Raw genomic sequence first — 13,790 nt, 5'->3', positions numbered from 1 at the left:
ATTTTCTGCAAAATCACTTAACTCTTTTTATTCTCACAGAAGAAAGGAGAAGCGACTTGTAAGGTGGTATAAAATGCTCTAAACAATGTAACGAATTCGGAACCGGACCATATTTTGGGAGGAATGATAAGCTGGGGATACGTTAACTAACTAAATAAATGCAATAAATTTAACGATAAAACGTGTCAAAATATCTATTATTATTTAACTTTTGTCTTTAATGAGGCAATGTGTTTTGCTTAAATTATTTGTGAAGTATGGATACAGAACGTATGCTACTCTGGCCCAACACAAACTTTAAGCTGCAAGAGGTAAAATTTATATCATGTCGGCAAACATACGCGTGTTATAAGAGTATCACCAACCCAACTGCGTAACTTTAATCCAAACATTGTTTACTTGTCTATAACTAAGCCTATATGTTTTTGGAACGTCAACGCGTTTGTCGTTTTCAAAGTGATGTAACAACCCAAACCTGTCACATGCATTTGTCACTGTTGGATTTATCAGTGACACGCGACTTGCACTAACTAATCTCTTTTATCTCTTCAACATTTTGGGGGAACAATTTATTTTTATGTATTTTTACTACGTCAGCAAATAATTTCAATTCAAAATATAAGTGCTCTTGATACATTTAGGAGGAAACATATAGACATTATTCCGGAAATATTCCTTTTCGTCGTATGAAAGCAGGTTTACTAGAAAGTAAACACCGGTAAGTTAACTAAACGATAGAAAATGATTAATTAATGCTGTATTACTCTGGATAGTAAGAATTTCGGGAGCTATTGACCAAAATTCCTTGTTATACGTCCTTGACTAGTAAAAGGATTTTTGTATCTATTCTGCAGCAATATACCAGTTATCACGAAGTTTAGTACAGAGAGTACAACAAAACATTTCCACGCAATACTGACATGGACATAACTATGTGCTAGAACATTATTGAAATAACCAAATTCAAATGTTGTCCACAAATAAAGTATACTTTTATTGAACCAGCTAAACTTAAGAATCTACTGTTTTTATTATTTAAAGGTTTAATCTAGTTTTCTGTGGTTGACCTGGACTTTTTAATTTGATTTTTTGACCTATGTTCATAATATAACGTTCAAATAGCCCTGATGAAGCTTAAATAGTGAATTGTGTTGAATGCCAGTTCAATAACAGTTGGGACAGCTTAACTACTTGAGGTCGTTAACTACACAACTGTTAAACTATCACAGTCGGACCTACTAGTACGTGAGTAGACCCAACTTGAGAACGGTTATCTGTTGAATCTGGAACTGCAATGCTGAAAAAGTTGTTAAAGTCAAAGACAGATTTACTATACTGCAGGTCTTAGATGGTTCTTATCGAAAAGACCTTATATACAGTATTTATACAATCTGATAGTACAGCTAGTTAAAATCATTCGACAACAGTTAAACTGTAACTGCCGGATCTATTAGAAAAATACAGCCATCGAATTACAAACGCTTCTTATTTTAACCTCTACGTAAAGGGTGTTTTTTTAAAAACTTGCATCTTTATTTATGTAAAAACCGCAATAGATAGAAATATGCAGTTTGCGGGAATCATCTATTGAAGTAGGGGGCCCAATTGTTTTGAATTCAACGTTACATTCACATTCCCCCCCTTTCCCCCCTTGCCCCCAACTTATTTTTTTAAATAGCAAGGTACCCCTTGTGACATATCAAATGAAAGAGCATGAAAAAAGAAAATGTTTGATGAAAAAAATTAAAAATTGGTTCATAAATTTGCGAGATATTTCCCCCCCCCCCTTCCCCGGAACTTGATTATTTTTTTAATAGCAAAGTACCCCTTGTGACATATCAAATGAAAGAGCATGAAAAAAGAAAATTTTTGGTGGAAAGAAATTTAAAATCGGCTCATGAATTTGTGAGATAATCCCCCCCTTTTTCCCCTACCCATAACTTGTTTTTTTTAATAGCAAGGTACCCGCCCTTGTGACATATCAAATGAAAAATAAATTTCACCAAAAATTGTCTTTTTTCATGCTCTTTCATTTGATATGTCACAAGGGGTACTTTGCTATTAAAAAAAATCGAGTTCCGGGGAAGGGGGGGGGGGAATATCTCTCAAATTTATGAACCGATTTTTAATTTTTTTTCATCAAACATTTTCTTTTTTTATGCTCTTTCATTTGATATGTCACAATTGGTACCTTGCTATTTAAAAAAAATAAGTGGGGGCAGAGGGGGAAAGGGGGGGAATGTGAATGTAACGTTGAATTCAAAACAATTGGGCCCCCTACTTCAATAGATGATTCCCGCAAACTGCATATTTCTATCTATTGCGGTTTTTACATAAATAAAGATGCAAGTTTAAAAAAAAACACCCTGTATAAGAATTATAACTTGTATGGATTATATCTATAGAGTAGCTAAATCTACTTCTTGATTCTGAGCTAGTTTGAACCAAATACAAGCACTTGGTGGTAAAACCGAAGGATAAATCGTATAATCAACCAAAATAATATACTAAAATATTGCTATAACAACTAAATTGTACCAGTCCTGTAAAATTACTTAAAACAGATACACTGTACGTATAATATGTCTAAGTTTATTTCAAATAATTTTTAACAGATAAATATAGGTCGTTTTAGTAATGAAATATTGTCAACTTATCATGAATATTTCATTTTATCAATGCATCTTCAAACCATTTTAATACACAAAATTGAATATGTTTGAACCAAGAACACACAACCATTCTACAACTTACATTTCCGTGTTGTCCTATGAAGTAATAAATTAGGGAATAAAATTCCAATAGTATACAGAATTTGTTATAGCTTAGCGGCTTTGCGATAAAATAAAAATACAATTATTATAAAGGTTTAAACATTTGAATGATATTCTAACAGGTACGTAGAAATGAAGGATAAATAAAATTAAATATAAACTCATAATAAATGGTTTTTATCCCACTGGAAAACGAATTCTTTGAAATATACTATCTCCTATGTGGGGGAAAAAGTTATTTCTATCCTGTATTGCCATTGCAGCTTTATGCAGCCGTTGTGCTTTTATGGGTAGACCTTCTAGAATAAAATAAACTTGACATAAAATCACGTGCGGCAAAAGTTTACGACATACAAAATGCATGGAGTCTGAGACTACTTAAAACTTCGTGACAATAAACTTAGACAAATATATGCTTTTTGACTAACGTCACCGAAAGGTTTCTAGAATATTTTAGAATATACAATGTTCCAAGTACATATATTTGTCTTGCAATACATATGTACTTATGTTATGTAATATGTGCGTATGGATATTTTTCAAATAATATTAACATTCACCTATAAGGTCTGAGGATGATTGGAGTGTTCAATTGAAATCATTGACCACGTACGATTTTTTATATATATTTACCGAATTGTGAATTAACAGTATAAGTGTAAATATAGGAGACGTATTTGTATTTACCTTCCATAAATGAAATTAAATAGATGATAGTCCATTGTGTTTCCATGGTAAATCCTAATTCTTTTTTATACACAAAATCACTAAAAAAATCTAATAATCAATATTCTTGTAATTGAAAATAACTATACATAGTTTTACAACCAAGAATTAGCATACCATTGAAATTAATACCAATTATACATGAAGTGAACAATAACAGTAACAACAATTACAAACGACCCATAATCCACTTCACACCTACAATTAGTGCAAAGATTCCAAAGGTAATATTACCAACATAAACACAATTCTCGGAACTAAATAATTACTTAGGGTACAATTACAGTAGCCAAATGGCATAGTCTTATATTGAAGTGGTGTTATTACGTAGCCTTAAGCAGGATTAAACAGTATATAATTGCTTATAAAGTCTGCAAGTAGGGTTGTATATGAGTGATTTAGCAAATACAGTAACGATGTACGATTATTTAGCTTTACATATATTTCATGAAACTCCAATCGTGTTAGTTTATTGCAATCCAATGGACTCTTTTATTCTAGGCAGTTTAGTACCACTGTTTGTAGGTTAAGGTAAAACAAATATGTTCAGGTCTGTATTTGCAAATTGCACGTGCTATGTGTAGTTAAAAAGACAATATTATATAAAATCTAATGTAAAATTTGAATGAACATATAATTTAAATTGTAAAAATTAATTAAAGAATTGATGGAAATATAAAAATATGCACTATTTCAGCCTACAGATAAATATTCTAATTATTTCTGTATGCAAGGAAGAAACATTTATAAATGAAAATGTAAAGCCTGTTTTAATTTTCGTGACAAATTTTCAGCTTTCAGTGATTTCTACGACCAATCATGATGAAAGCCGTCAAAAGCCTTTAAGAAGTTGTATTATGACATAAGCTGATGATTAATATCAAAGACCCTTTTTTTATTCAATGGTGAAAAAATGTGTTTTTTATTACTTTTATCATATAGAGCAGGCCTCAGATTGTTTGGTTTATTTACAAATAAAGTTTAAAGTTCCAATTTAATGTAAAGTTTAAAGTTGTAGTTTATGCAAGCTAGAGCTATTAAGTGTACATATGGTAATCTAATGGGATACCAGTTATAAGTTTTTTTTGTTTTGTTTTATTGAAACCATAACTGACCGCAGTCAATAAATGCCACGCATATGATGACCAAGTAGCTCATTTGGAGCAAACCTATTGACGTTGGAAGAAAATTTTTTTAAGATCTTTATTATAAAGCGGGAAAATTGTACAGTTAAAAGTAGGGCTACCAATCACACGTTAACAGGTTTAATATTTTGAATGTACATGTATTTAACATGGTTAACTGTCTGACTGTTTTATAGCTTACTCAATAGAAACAAATATATGGATGACTTCAATCTAGTCTATGCACCAACGATATCTAGTCTTTAAGCCAATGGATTAATAGTAATAGTAAAATAATAAACTGATATTATTATATCTTAACGTAGCCAAAATTAAGCAGCACCAGAAAGAAAACATTACATAATTCAAAGCAAGAAAAGATCAAATTCTCCGCACTGGTGAGTGCATAACACATATACTGGATGAGGCCTGGGCTTTTAATGATGGCGGACGAGGAACATATTACTGGCTAGTCTGAGAGCTCAAGCTAAAATCCCAACTTCATGGGTTTTATAGGTGGTCGGTACACGTTTACTTGCTCGGAAATGTAGGACTAAGATAATTAGAATAAATAATACCTGCATAAAAGGGAAGTATATGATCAAATATAAAATATTAGTTATTTCCACTAGTAACATAAAGAAAGGTTTTTTTTATTGATAATCCTTCACTGATAGTATTAATAATTTAATAAACACTGCTATTTTGTTGGTTTTAATGTTGGAAATAAACGGTTTCAATACATTCAGAGTTGCTAAAGAATAAGTAACATACATGAATAACTAAACATAAGTTAAAATATCCACAATATTTACATTATATTACACAACTTTAATTCATTATACATTCTGTAATGGGTAAGCTCAACAATATAAACTTTGTAAATTTATGATATTAAGGGTAACTTAATATAAATTTAATAATACAATTTTTCGCTATAATAATTTGAATGTATTCGCTTACTTACCTAAATATTTGTTGTTTTTTTTTTTGCTGAAAACGTTTTTCCCTAATTAAGCACTGCTATGAATATGCATTTACTTTACATGTTTGCACCGACAATCATTGCCGTTTGGCATTTTTATAAATTTATAAGCTTGGTAACCATACGGTGTAATATATTAATAATATAATATATTAATAATATAATATATTATCAAATGCATCATAATATCTTTCAAATACATTTTTCCTATAAAAATTTCAAAATTTATTTTATACTTTAATTTAGTTAATTTAATTTACTTTAAACAATACAAATATCTAAAGCTTTCTTAGTTATCAATAAACATGCTTCCTAGAGCTAATGGGGGTTTATATATTTTCATATATTTTTATATGCTACAACACAGACAACTATGCTATAACAGGTAAATTCTGTACAAGCCTCAATCATTGTTTACGTGTTTAGATGTGCAAAGCTGTACGACTAAAACAAGCAAGCATATTATACAATGACACCACCACAGACAAAATCCACATGTTCACTGTAGTACCACAGTACCTACAGGATTTATGTTGTCTAAACATTATTTGATTGTCTAGGGCTAGGCCTATGTGTTTTACAGTACAAACATGCGTGTGTCTCTTTCAAAGTGACGTGAAAGACCAAACAGTATCTAAACCTGTCACATGCAATTGTCACTGTTGGATTTATCTGTGCAACACAACTCACACCGACTAATCTACCTTATCCCTTCAATATTTTGAAACAAAAAAAATCTCTTAATGATTTTACACTATGTACGTCCAGATCATCGGGTCATATTTTACAGCAAGTAATAAAATTGCATAGCTCATGGTACAAGTTAGATAGAATATAGGCTACACTTTATATACGAGTATATTTTTGAGTCGGTTTGTTTGAATTGTGTGTGGTTTCAGGGCGACATACAGTTAAAATAATATCTGCCATGAAAAATGTTGTTCTAAAAAATACTTATTAAATTGTTGAAATTCAGAATTATGTGAACATGTTTTTCAATAGTTTCTTTGAATATTACTGTCGTAAGCCTTACATTGGATACAATATAGTTTACGTTCCCTGCAGGAAAATAATATTATTCAAAAAGTGAAGAAACACATAAGAGTCAATGAAACGACCGCTGCTGTTAACTTTATTAAACTTACAGCAATATGATTGCACTTGTTCGGCCAGGTAAACAACGATATTAGGCCTCGGGTGCAAGTCCTATCTTTGTCTGTATTCAGATGAATTTGTACATTATCAGAGGCTAGGTAACACTTTCTTACTGTAAAAAGATGGGTGACTAACATTTTTGATTTCAATTTAACCTTTCCAAAGGTTTCCCAATATTGATTCCCTATATAATAATCGATATTCTTGTATTTGCAAATAGATTTACAGTTTTAATATGCAAGAGCTGCTTCGGAATTACAACGTGCGGTATAAACATTACACATAATCTTGTCTTTAGTCTGGAAATTATAAAAGTCATATTACGAACATCCACTTGTTGGTTAAACCTAGATCGATAGAGTAAAATTACAGTGGCCAATTCGCATTGTCCAATATAGTAGTGGTGGGAGAAGATTGTTAGGCAAGATTGAAAATATCTTGTACAATATTAGAGTACAGCTACTGTATTGCTTCTGAAAATCTACATAGGATGGTAATTTTAAGTAAATTTATTTCAGGAACCTTAGTTATATTTAAAAAATGACACGCTTTTAATTTAGTTTGCGTTGGGGTTATAAACATACAAAAATAAAAATTAGAGTAAAATACAATACCATTAAATTTATAACAGTTATTTATTTATTTTGCTTAAAGATTTTTCTTTAAAATAAAATAAAAACTTAAAAACTAGGGGGAATTTTTAAATTTAATAAGCTGTTAAGTAAAAGAAAACAGCATGTTTTACTTAAACAAAAAATACAGGTATCTTATTAGCAATGAAAGAAAGGAAGGGAAACAAAAGATGTAATTAAACCCCAAGTTATTGTTAAGCTATTGGAGATTGTTGCGAGTCCCTTTCTACACAGAATTGAGTCGAGGAGTTCAGTCGGACTGATGTAACTAAAGTAATTAATCTCTTACTGTGACTGGACAGCCCAACTTTACCTATTGTGATCCGTAGAAGATATTTTGAATGCAAACTTGTAAAATAATTAACATTTAGGTAAATACAGCCAAGAAGCACATAAATTAATTCCAGCATATGTCTTCACTAGGAACAAAACAGGTACCTCAAATAGCGCACATACAAAACTTTTGATACCCTAGCACACAGCATGCAGCATATTTAAATAGATCCAAAAACATATAATGTATATATAAATATATTTAAATGTATACAAAAACCTAAGCTCACAAGTGAGATGGTGTATATATTTCGTCAAATATAATATTAAATATTGTTTATATTTTTTTATTGATGGCAAGTGTCTATTATAATATTTTACTATTAGTTGGTAAATGAACTATTGTATTAAGGCCAATAATGAATTATTAAGTTCTGGTATTCGTGTTATACTAAATAAAAACAATTATACTATTTATTTAAATATATTTAATTTTACTGAAATTTAAAACTTCCTGGGATTCCAATTATATGTTAAGGGATATATTTTACGTTTCATTCATTGCCTTCTCTTACTGAGAATTTCATTTTCTTTGCCTAAACCAAATTTAAAATAAACTAAGCAAAGTTTACAACTTCGGATGGGAGTTTGAGTTAAGCAAAGAACTTCCTTCAGAGTAAACACTAACTTCCGAGATCCTTTTCAAGTTTCCTACTCTTTAACTATTTTGGAACTTTATGTGGATGAAACCCAACAGAAACACAAACCAATTGCTGAATAGTTTTAATTTATACAAAAATAATTTATTCTGAGTCTAAGAAATAATGAAACAATAAAGAGGTATCAGTTTAACATTACACAGTTAAATGTTTTTATTTTTATTTTTGTCTTGATGGAACATTTGCCGAACAGAATTTTAAAGGTAACAAATTTTGTTTTAAAATTTAAGTTTTAAGAATTCAAGCTCTCCATATAGGCGTTATTTCGAATTGGTATGTTTATAATACCGTATCTTGTTTCTTTTGTAATGTGTATTTTACTAAACTTCATGTTTAAAATAAATTAGACTACTAAACACATTATTAGCTATTATTAATTAATAACTTCTATAATACAAATAAGATGAATAGCAAATAAATTATGAAAGTAAAATCGTCGAGAAGGAATAACCTATTACCAATGATGAAAAAGTTTAAGACGTCGTTTCATTCAAACCCCCCTTTGGCACATATAAAAAGTAAAAGTATTGTTGACATTAAGGTATGAGAAATATTTTTACTTCTGAATTGAGGGTATAGAATGTGAGCTAAACGATTATAACTTTTTCATTTACGGAGAAATTGGATCACAATATTCAATGTTATTGATACGACAACAATGAGACAAATCATCCACTGATTTGATTAGCAATAACGCACTTCATGACCAGTGCTAGTACTTAACAAACTCGTATTTTGAAAACTTGTACATTACTATTCAAATATGTATCTATGTAGTGTCTAGCATGTACTTCTGATAACTCTAGATTCATGTGGGTATCAATACGGTTACTAATAAGCGTAGCTTTGGAAAAACTTGTTTGAGCCTAGGTAAAAATCCCCTCAAGTAATGCAACAGTGCATTATTTTGTAGTATATTAGGTTACTAAACTATTTACTTCATAGAATATTCATATAGAACTAGCTGATAGTATAAAAATATTTACCTTTTTAGAATGTTGATTTTTTATATGCAGGTGTCTATAAGGCAGCGCCACATTGTCACTATATACAACACCAAACCAATTTGAAGATAATCCTACAATCCCCGTGATCACTAGACCAACACACGTCACTATCACTGACGTCACTACTTTAGACTTGGTAGAGATCACTATCGCCATACCCTTATATCACTGTCACTACTGAAATATGAACGATCCGTTACACCCGAGCTAGTCGGTGAAAACATTATTATTCATTTACGTGTGAACACTGAGAAATGCAATATGTGAAATATTTGTACATGGTCCGTGCTAACGCTATTGAAACGTGGTGTAAACATGAATTCACATTAGGTATTATTTGGAGCCAAGACACAAACATCCAGTTAAAATCGCAAACCCTACGACGAGGAACACTTATATCCACAATTCACAAACGAAGCCTGTGTCAGAATCACTAATTTTCCATATTTAATAAAATTACATTTGTTTTTTAACATAATTGAGACTCACAAACTAACTTTACGTGAAAACATAAACACGAAAATGGGATCAATCGCGAACTGCAATCCATGACTAGCGCGTCGCAACTGATCATAAAAACCACCTCAACCTACCACCACCCCTCTACCACCCTATCATCATCCCTTCCTACACTAAATGCCACCCTCCGGCTACTTACAACTTTCCATGAACTTTTTACATTCTGATATCATGCATTCACCACTGAATGAAAAGACATGTTCGCCTCCAGAGGTTTTTACCTAGTTTTGTTACGAGGTTTTTTTTTCGGGAACACAATTTGAAAAGTATGATTTCCTCCGGGGCCTTAGCAGTTATTGTAATCGGTTGTAATTTATTTGTATTATAAATACACGTAAACTAACATTCCAGTATATTTTATTAGCGCTTTGTTTTCTCCACTTATACCATAGTATATGGAGAATGGATTATTTAGTCAAAACTTTCGAGTTTGAGTTGAATAGATATATCCGTTTTAGGTCCCTATATAATAGAAAAAAGTTTTTTTTTTCGAAAAGTGATGTCTGTGAGTATGTGTCTGTATGTGTGGATATGTACAGAGCTACAGACTACACGTGTGGTCCGATTTTGATGAAATTTGGTATGTTGATACTAAACCATGGTATCTCCAGTTTTTTTCATTTTTTTAATGTTAATTTTTATGGTGATTTTCCCATAAAAACCCATTACATGACGGAAAATTCGAATACAGTATGGCCAAGATGATTTCGATAGAAATTTAGCCCTAGAATATTTTTTTGCCAATGAAATTAATATAGAGAAGACAGTTTCCATTTATTGATTTTTATTAGCTTTTTGTGTTTCCTATGGTCAATAAATGTTTCAATTTCTTTCATATTTCGATCTAATTTTCCAAGCTAAATTTAACAGAATATTGTTGAGAGGCAATTAGGAACTGACTCATCAGTAAAATAAACAAAACATGGCTTGCTCTGTCATACATAATAGAATCTGAACTTTTCATGGTACATGGTCCCTCATTAAGACATTTCCTTAACTCGATTTGAAACTTTCTTTTTGTAAGAATGTTGGCTCTAGGCAAGTCAATATGTCTACATTCGGATAATTTATAATATCACAAGATAACTGGAATATCATATGCATTTCAAACTTGCGTACTTACCCAATTCCTAACAGATTTTTATAAAAAAATTGATAAAACTATGATATAGCTGTATTATATGTCATGTTTAAATGTTTGCTCCTGTCAAAACAAACTGTTCTAATTATTTATTTCGTAACATCTAGCTATATAAATTTTGATTTAACTGGATAACTGTTACCTTAATGAGATATAACAGTAGTAACTTAGTAAAAAACATTACGATTTAGTTCCTGAAAGAGTAGTTGGAAGCTTTTGGTAGAAATGCAGTTAATTTTTCAAACGAAGAATTTATCTTTTAAATTGACTTCAGTAGTACCATATGTCTAATTAGCTTAAGTGATAGGACTATATTATAAGAAAATAATAGATTTTTTATCACTGTTACTATACAGAAAAATAATGTAAAAGGTCATTTTACCCCGTAGTTAAGTCACAACTTCGGCCGGCTCATAATAGAACTGAAAATTATGTCGGGCGAAGCCGAAGGGCAACAGTTAGTACTTAATAAAAACCGGTTGAAAACCAAGCAAATGATTATATTCTTAAAAACGGTACGTGCAAGTTAATTATTACCTATTTCTTTGCAATTAAACAACTATAAACATCCAATACAACTATTTAAAATTGTTTACCATTTAAAATGCAAAAAAGTAAAAAAGGTTTCTGTATTTGTGTAACAAACAAGTACTAATGATTTCCAACATAAAATTTTATAAAAATCTAATTTTTGAACAACTTATAAACAGTGTAACATTTTGAGGAAATTGTCTTTCAAATGTGAGAATATACTTTAGAAGCAGAACAATGGTATTACACCTGCACTGACGTGTCTTGTTTCAATAATCGGTTTAGTAAACGAACACCTCAGAACACAGTTTCGGGTTATTCCAACTGTGGTTTAAGCCCTGTTACGTAATTTATTTTTCAGATGAATAATGATCTTTTGTTTATGATTCTATTATGAATATTAAATTACAGAGGTTAAATATGAAATAAAAAATATTTATGGAAAATGTATTCTTAAAAGCGAAATTCTAAGTACACTCAAAAGGGATTAAACATTAAAATTAGTAACTACTTGTAGTGTATATTGTATTCACCAGCGTATATTGTATAAGCGGATTCATTTTAGCGAATTTCCCTATAGGGAAGTAGCTATTATTACAATTCTTAGAAATACACTAAATTTCATCAGTGAACCCTGATTAATTTAGCATGGATATTATATCACAATAATATGCATTCCTTGATTCAGATTGCAATCTGGTTATTAAATAATACGGTCTTTTTCCCAATAACCTTCTAAATTAATATACTATATTTATGTAGTATATTGTTTATTTATAAGTGTTAAAAAAATTATTCTAATCAGTTCATCAAAAGTCAATCTAAACATTAATTGAGGTTATCATTTAAAGTCATCTTCAATTAAAACTCTCTTTAAATTATATTTCTGCCACAAGGAGGAAATTGTATATCGAAAAAGTAAATTCGCAGTATATTCCTTTCAATCATTCACTTTTCAATATAGTAGTGATGAAAACCATGTAATCAATATCCTTTAAACATAATTTAAATGACGTTTTATAAGTCGTGTTGTTAGTTAGTTTGAGTGACGTATAATATAAATTTCGTGAATCCAACTCAACTGAGGGCAAATACAGTTTTAAATAACCGACAAAGTTCCTGAAAGTGTTTTTCCTATCACACATGTTTTTTTATGAATGAACACCAACTATGTTTTTCGCACTACCGATACAAACTTTATAGTTTCTATAAAATTTAAAAACCTTTGTGTTTTTCAACATCTGTAAAACATCTGTCAGACGTGTTCCAGTAAACTGCTACGATGTAACGAGGTTGAAACTTTTGGCTTTTTAGAAAATTTAATTATCACAACAATTTTAATTATATTTTGTACCAGCAAGATAATTTATTTCTTAAGCCTATCTCCTATAATGTTATTTTGCACGCAACACAGATTCTTTTGGTACATTTACTGAACAAACGTTGTCTTATTATTAGGGCCAGAAAAAAAATCATTTAAGTTATAGAATTTTGTTGTAATCTAAATTCACCTTAGTTTGTTAGTAAGGATTGAAAATAACCTTTGTATTAAAAATAAATTAGTGTTAACTATACTTTTGTTCATATTTAAACATTTGTTAATTTTTTAGTCTATTTAAAAACTTTAAACTATCTTCAAACTGTTGGACAAATACCCTAAGCAGGATAATGTCCAAGCCCAGCTTAGGAGCTTGACGGTGTTCGAATAATCGGTTTAACTAGTTTAACTTATAATACATGTCAGATCTTATATACATCAAAGTGATTGAATATTATAAACATATGATGAATATTTTTTGTTAATAAATATTACAATACCTACAATCTAGCTTGAACTTTAACCCACGATATATTGTTTTAATTGTTCTCTCTTTCATGACTAATGTTTTATCAAATGCGTTGACTACCATACATTATAACTTGCATTTTTTTATGCACGTATTATAAATATTTAATTATTATTTCCTTTGCAATTTGTCTTTTTACAACCTAACATTATTGTACAAATCCTCTCATATAACTTAAACCATAAACTTTTATTGTAGCTGTTATATTCAGCAACCGCTATTGTCAGATGAATATGCTTGTTTTATAAAGCCATAAAACCGACACACGATACGGAAGAGAAATAAAACGAACAATAAAAAGACAAAGGTCAATATAACATGATGGTGCCAGGGTATAGCCGGGTACTTTTACTCCCC

The 13,790-nt window shown here is 30.3% G+C and overlaps 1 protein-coding gene across 7 annotated transcripts in view; it reads right to left on the bottom strand.

The window, feature by feature from the left end:
• The window catches only part of LOC129003884 (collagen alpha-1(XVIII) chain-like), a 427,462-nt gene that overhangs the window by 155,812 nt on the left and 257,860 nt on the right, over nucleotides 1-13,790 (bottom strand). Inside the window, exons 1-2 of one of the 7 annotated variants that reach the window (XM_054432222.1) lie at nucleotides 9,893-9,955; nucleotides 9,375-9,572 (exon numbers count right to left, since the gene is read on the bottom strand). The exons of 5 other annotated variants lie outside the window; for them this stretch is intronic. In XM_054432222.1, coding sequence (XP_054288197.1) covers nucleotides 9,375-9,551 — 177 coding nt within the window. In that variant the 5' untranslated portion in view covers nucleotides 9,552-9,572; nucleotides 9,893-9,955. Of the gene's footprint in view, nucleotides 1-9,374; nucleotides 9,721-9,892; nucleotides 9,956-13,790 lie in introns of those variants that run through there. One more of the 7 variants, XM_054432221.1, reaches the window with a different exon arrangement.

The sequence above is a fragment of the Macrosteles quadrilineatus genome, unplaced genomic scaffold (assembly GCF_028750875.1).
Source record: "Macrosteles quadrilineatus isolate MER2022 unplaced genomic scaffold, UCM_ALF_1.0 Scaffold_9__3_contigs__length_116548681, whole genome shotgun sequence".
Taxonomy (NCBI): Eukaryota; Metazoa; Arthropoda; class Insecta; order Hemiptera; family Cicadellidae; genus Macrosteles; species Macrosteles quadrilineatus.
Note: the sequence above shows the minus strand (reverse complement) of the source record. Positions and strands in the feature narration are given on the sequence as shown.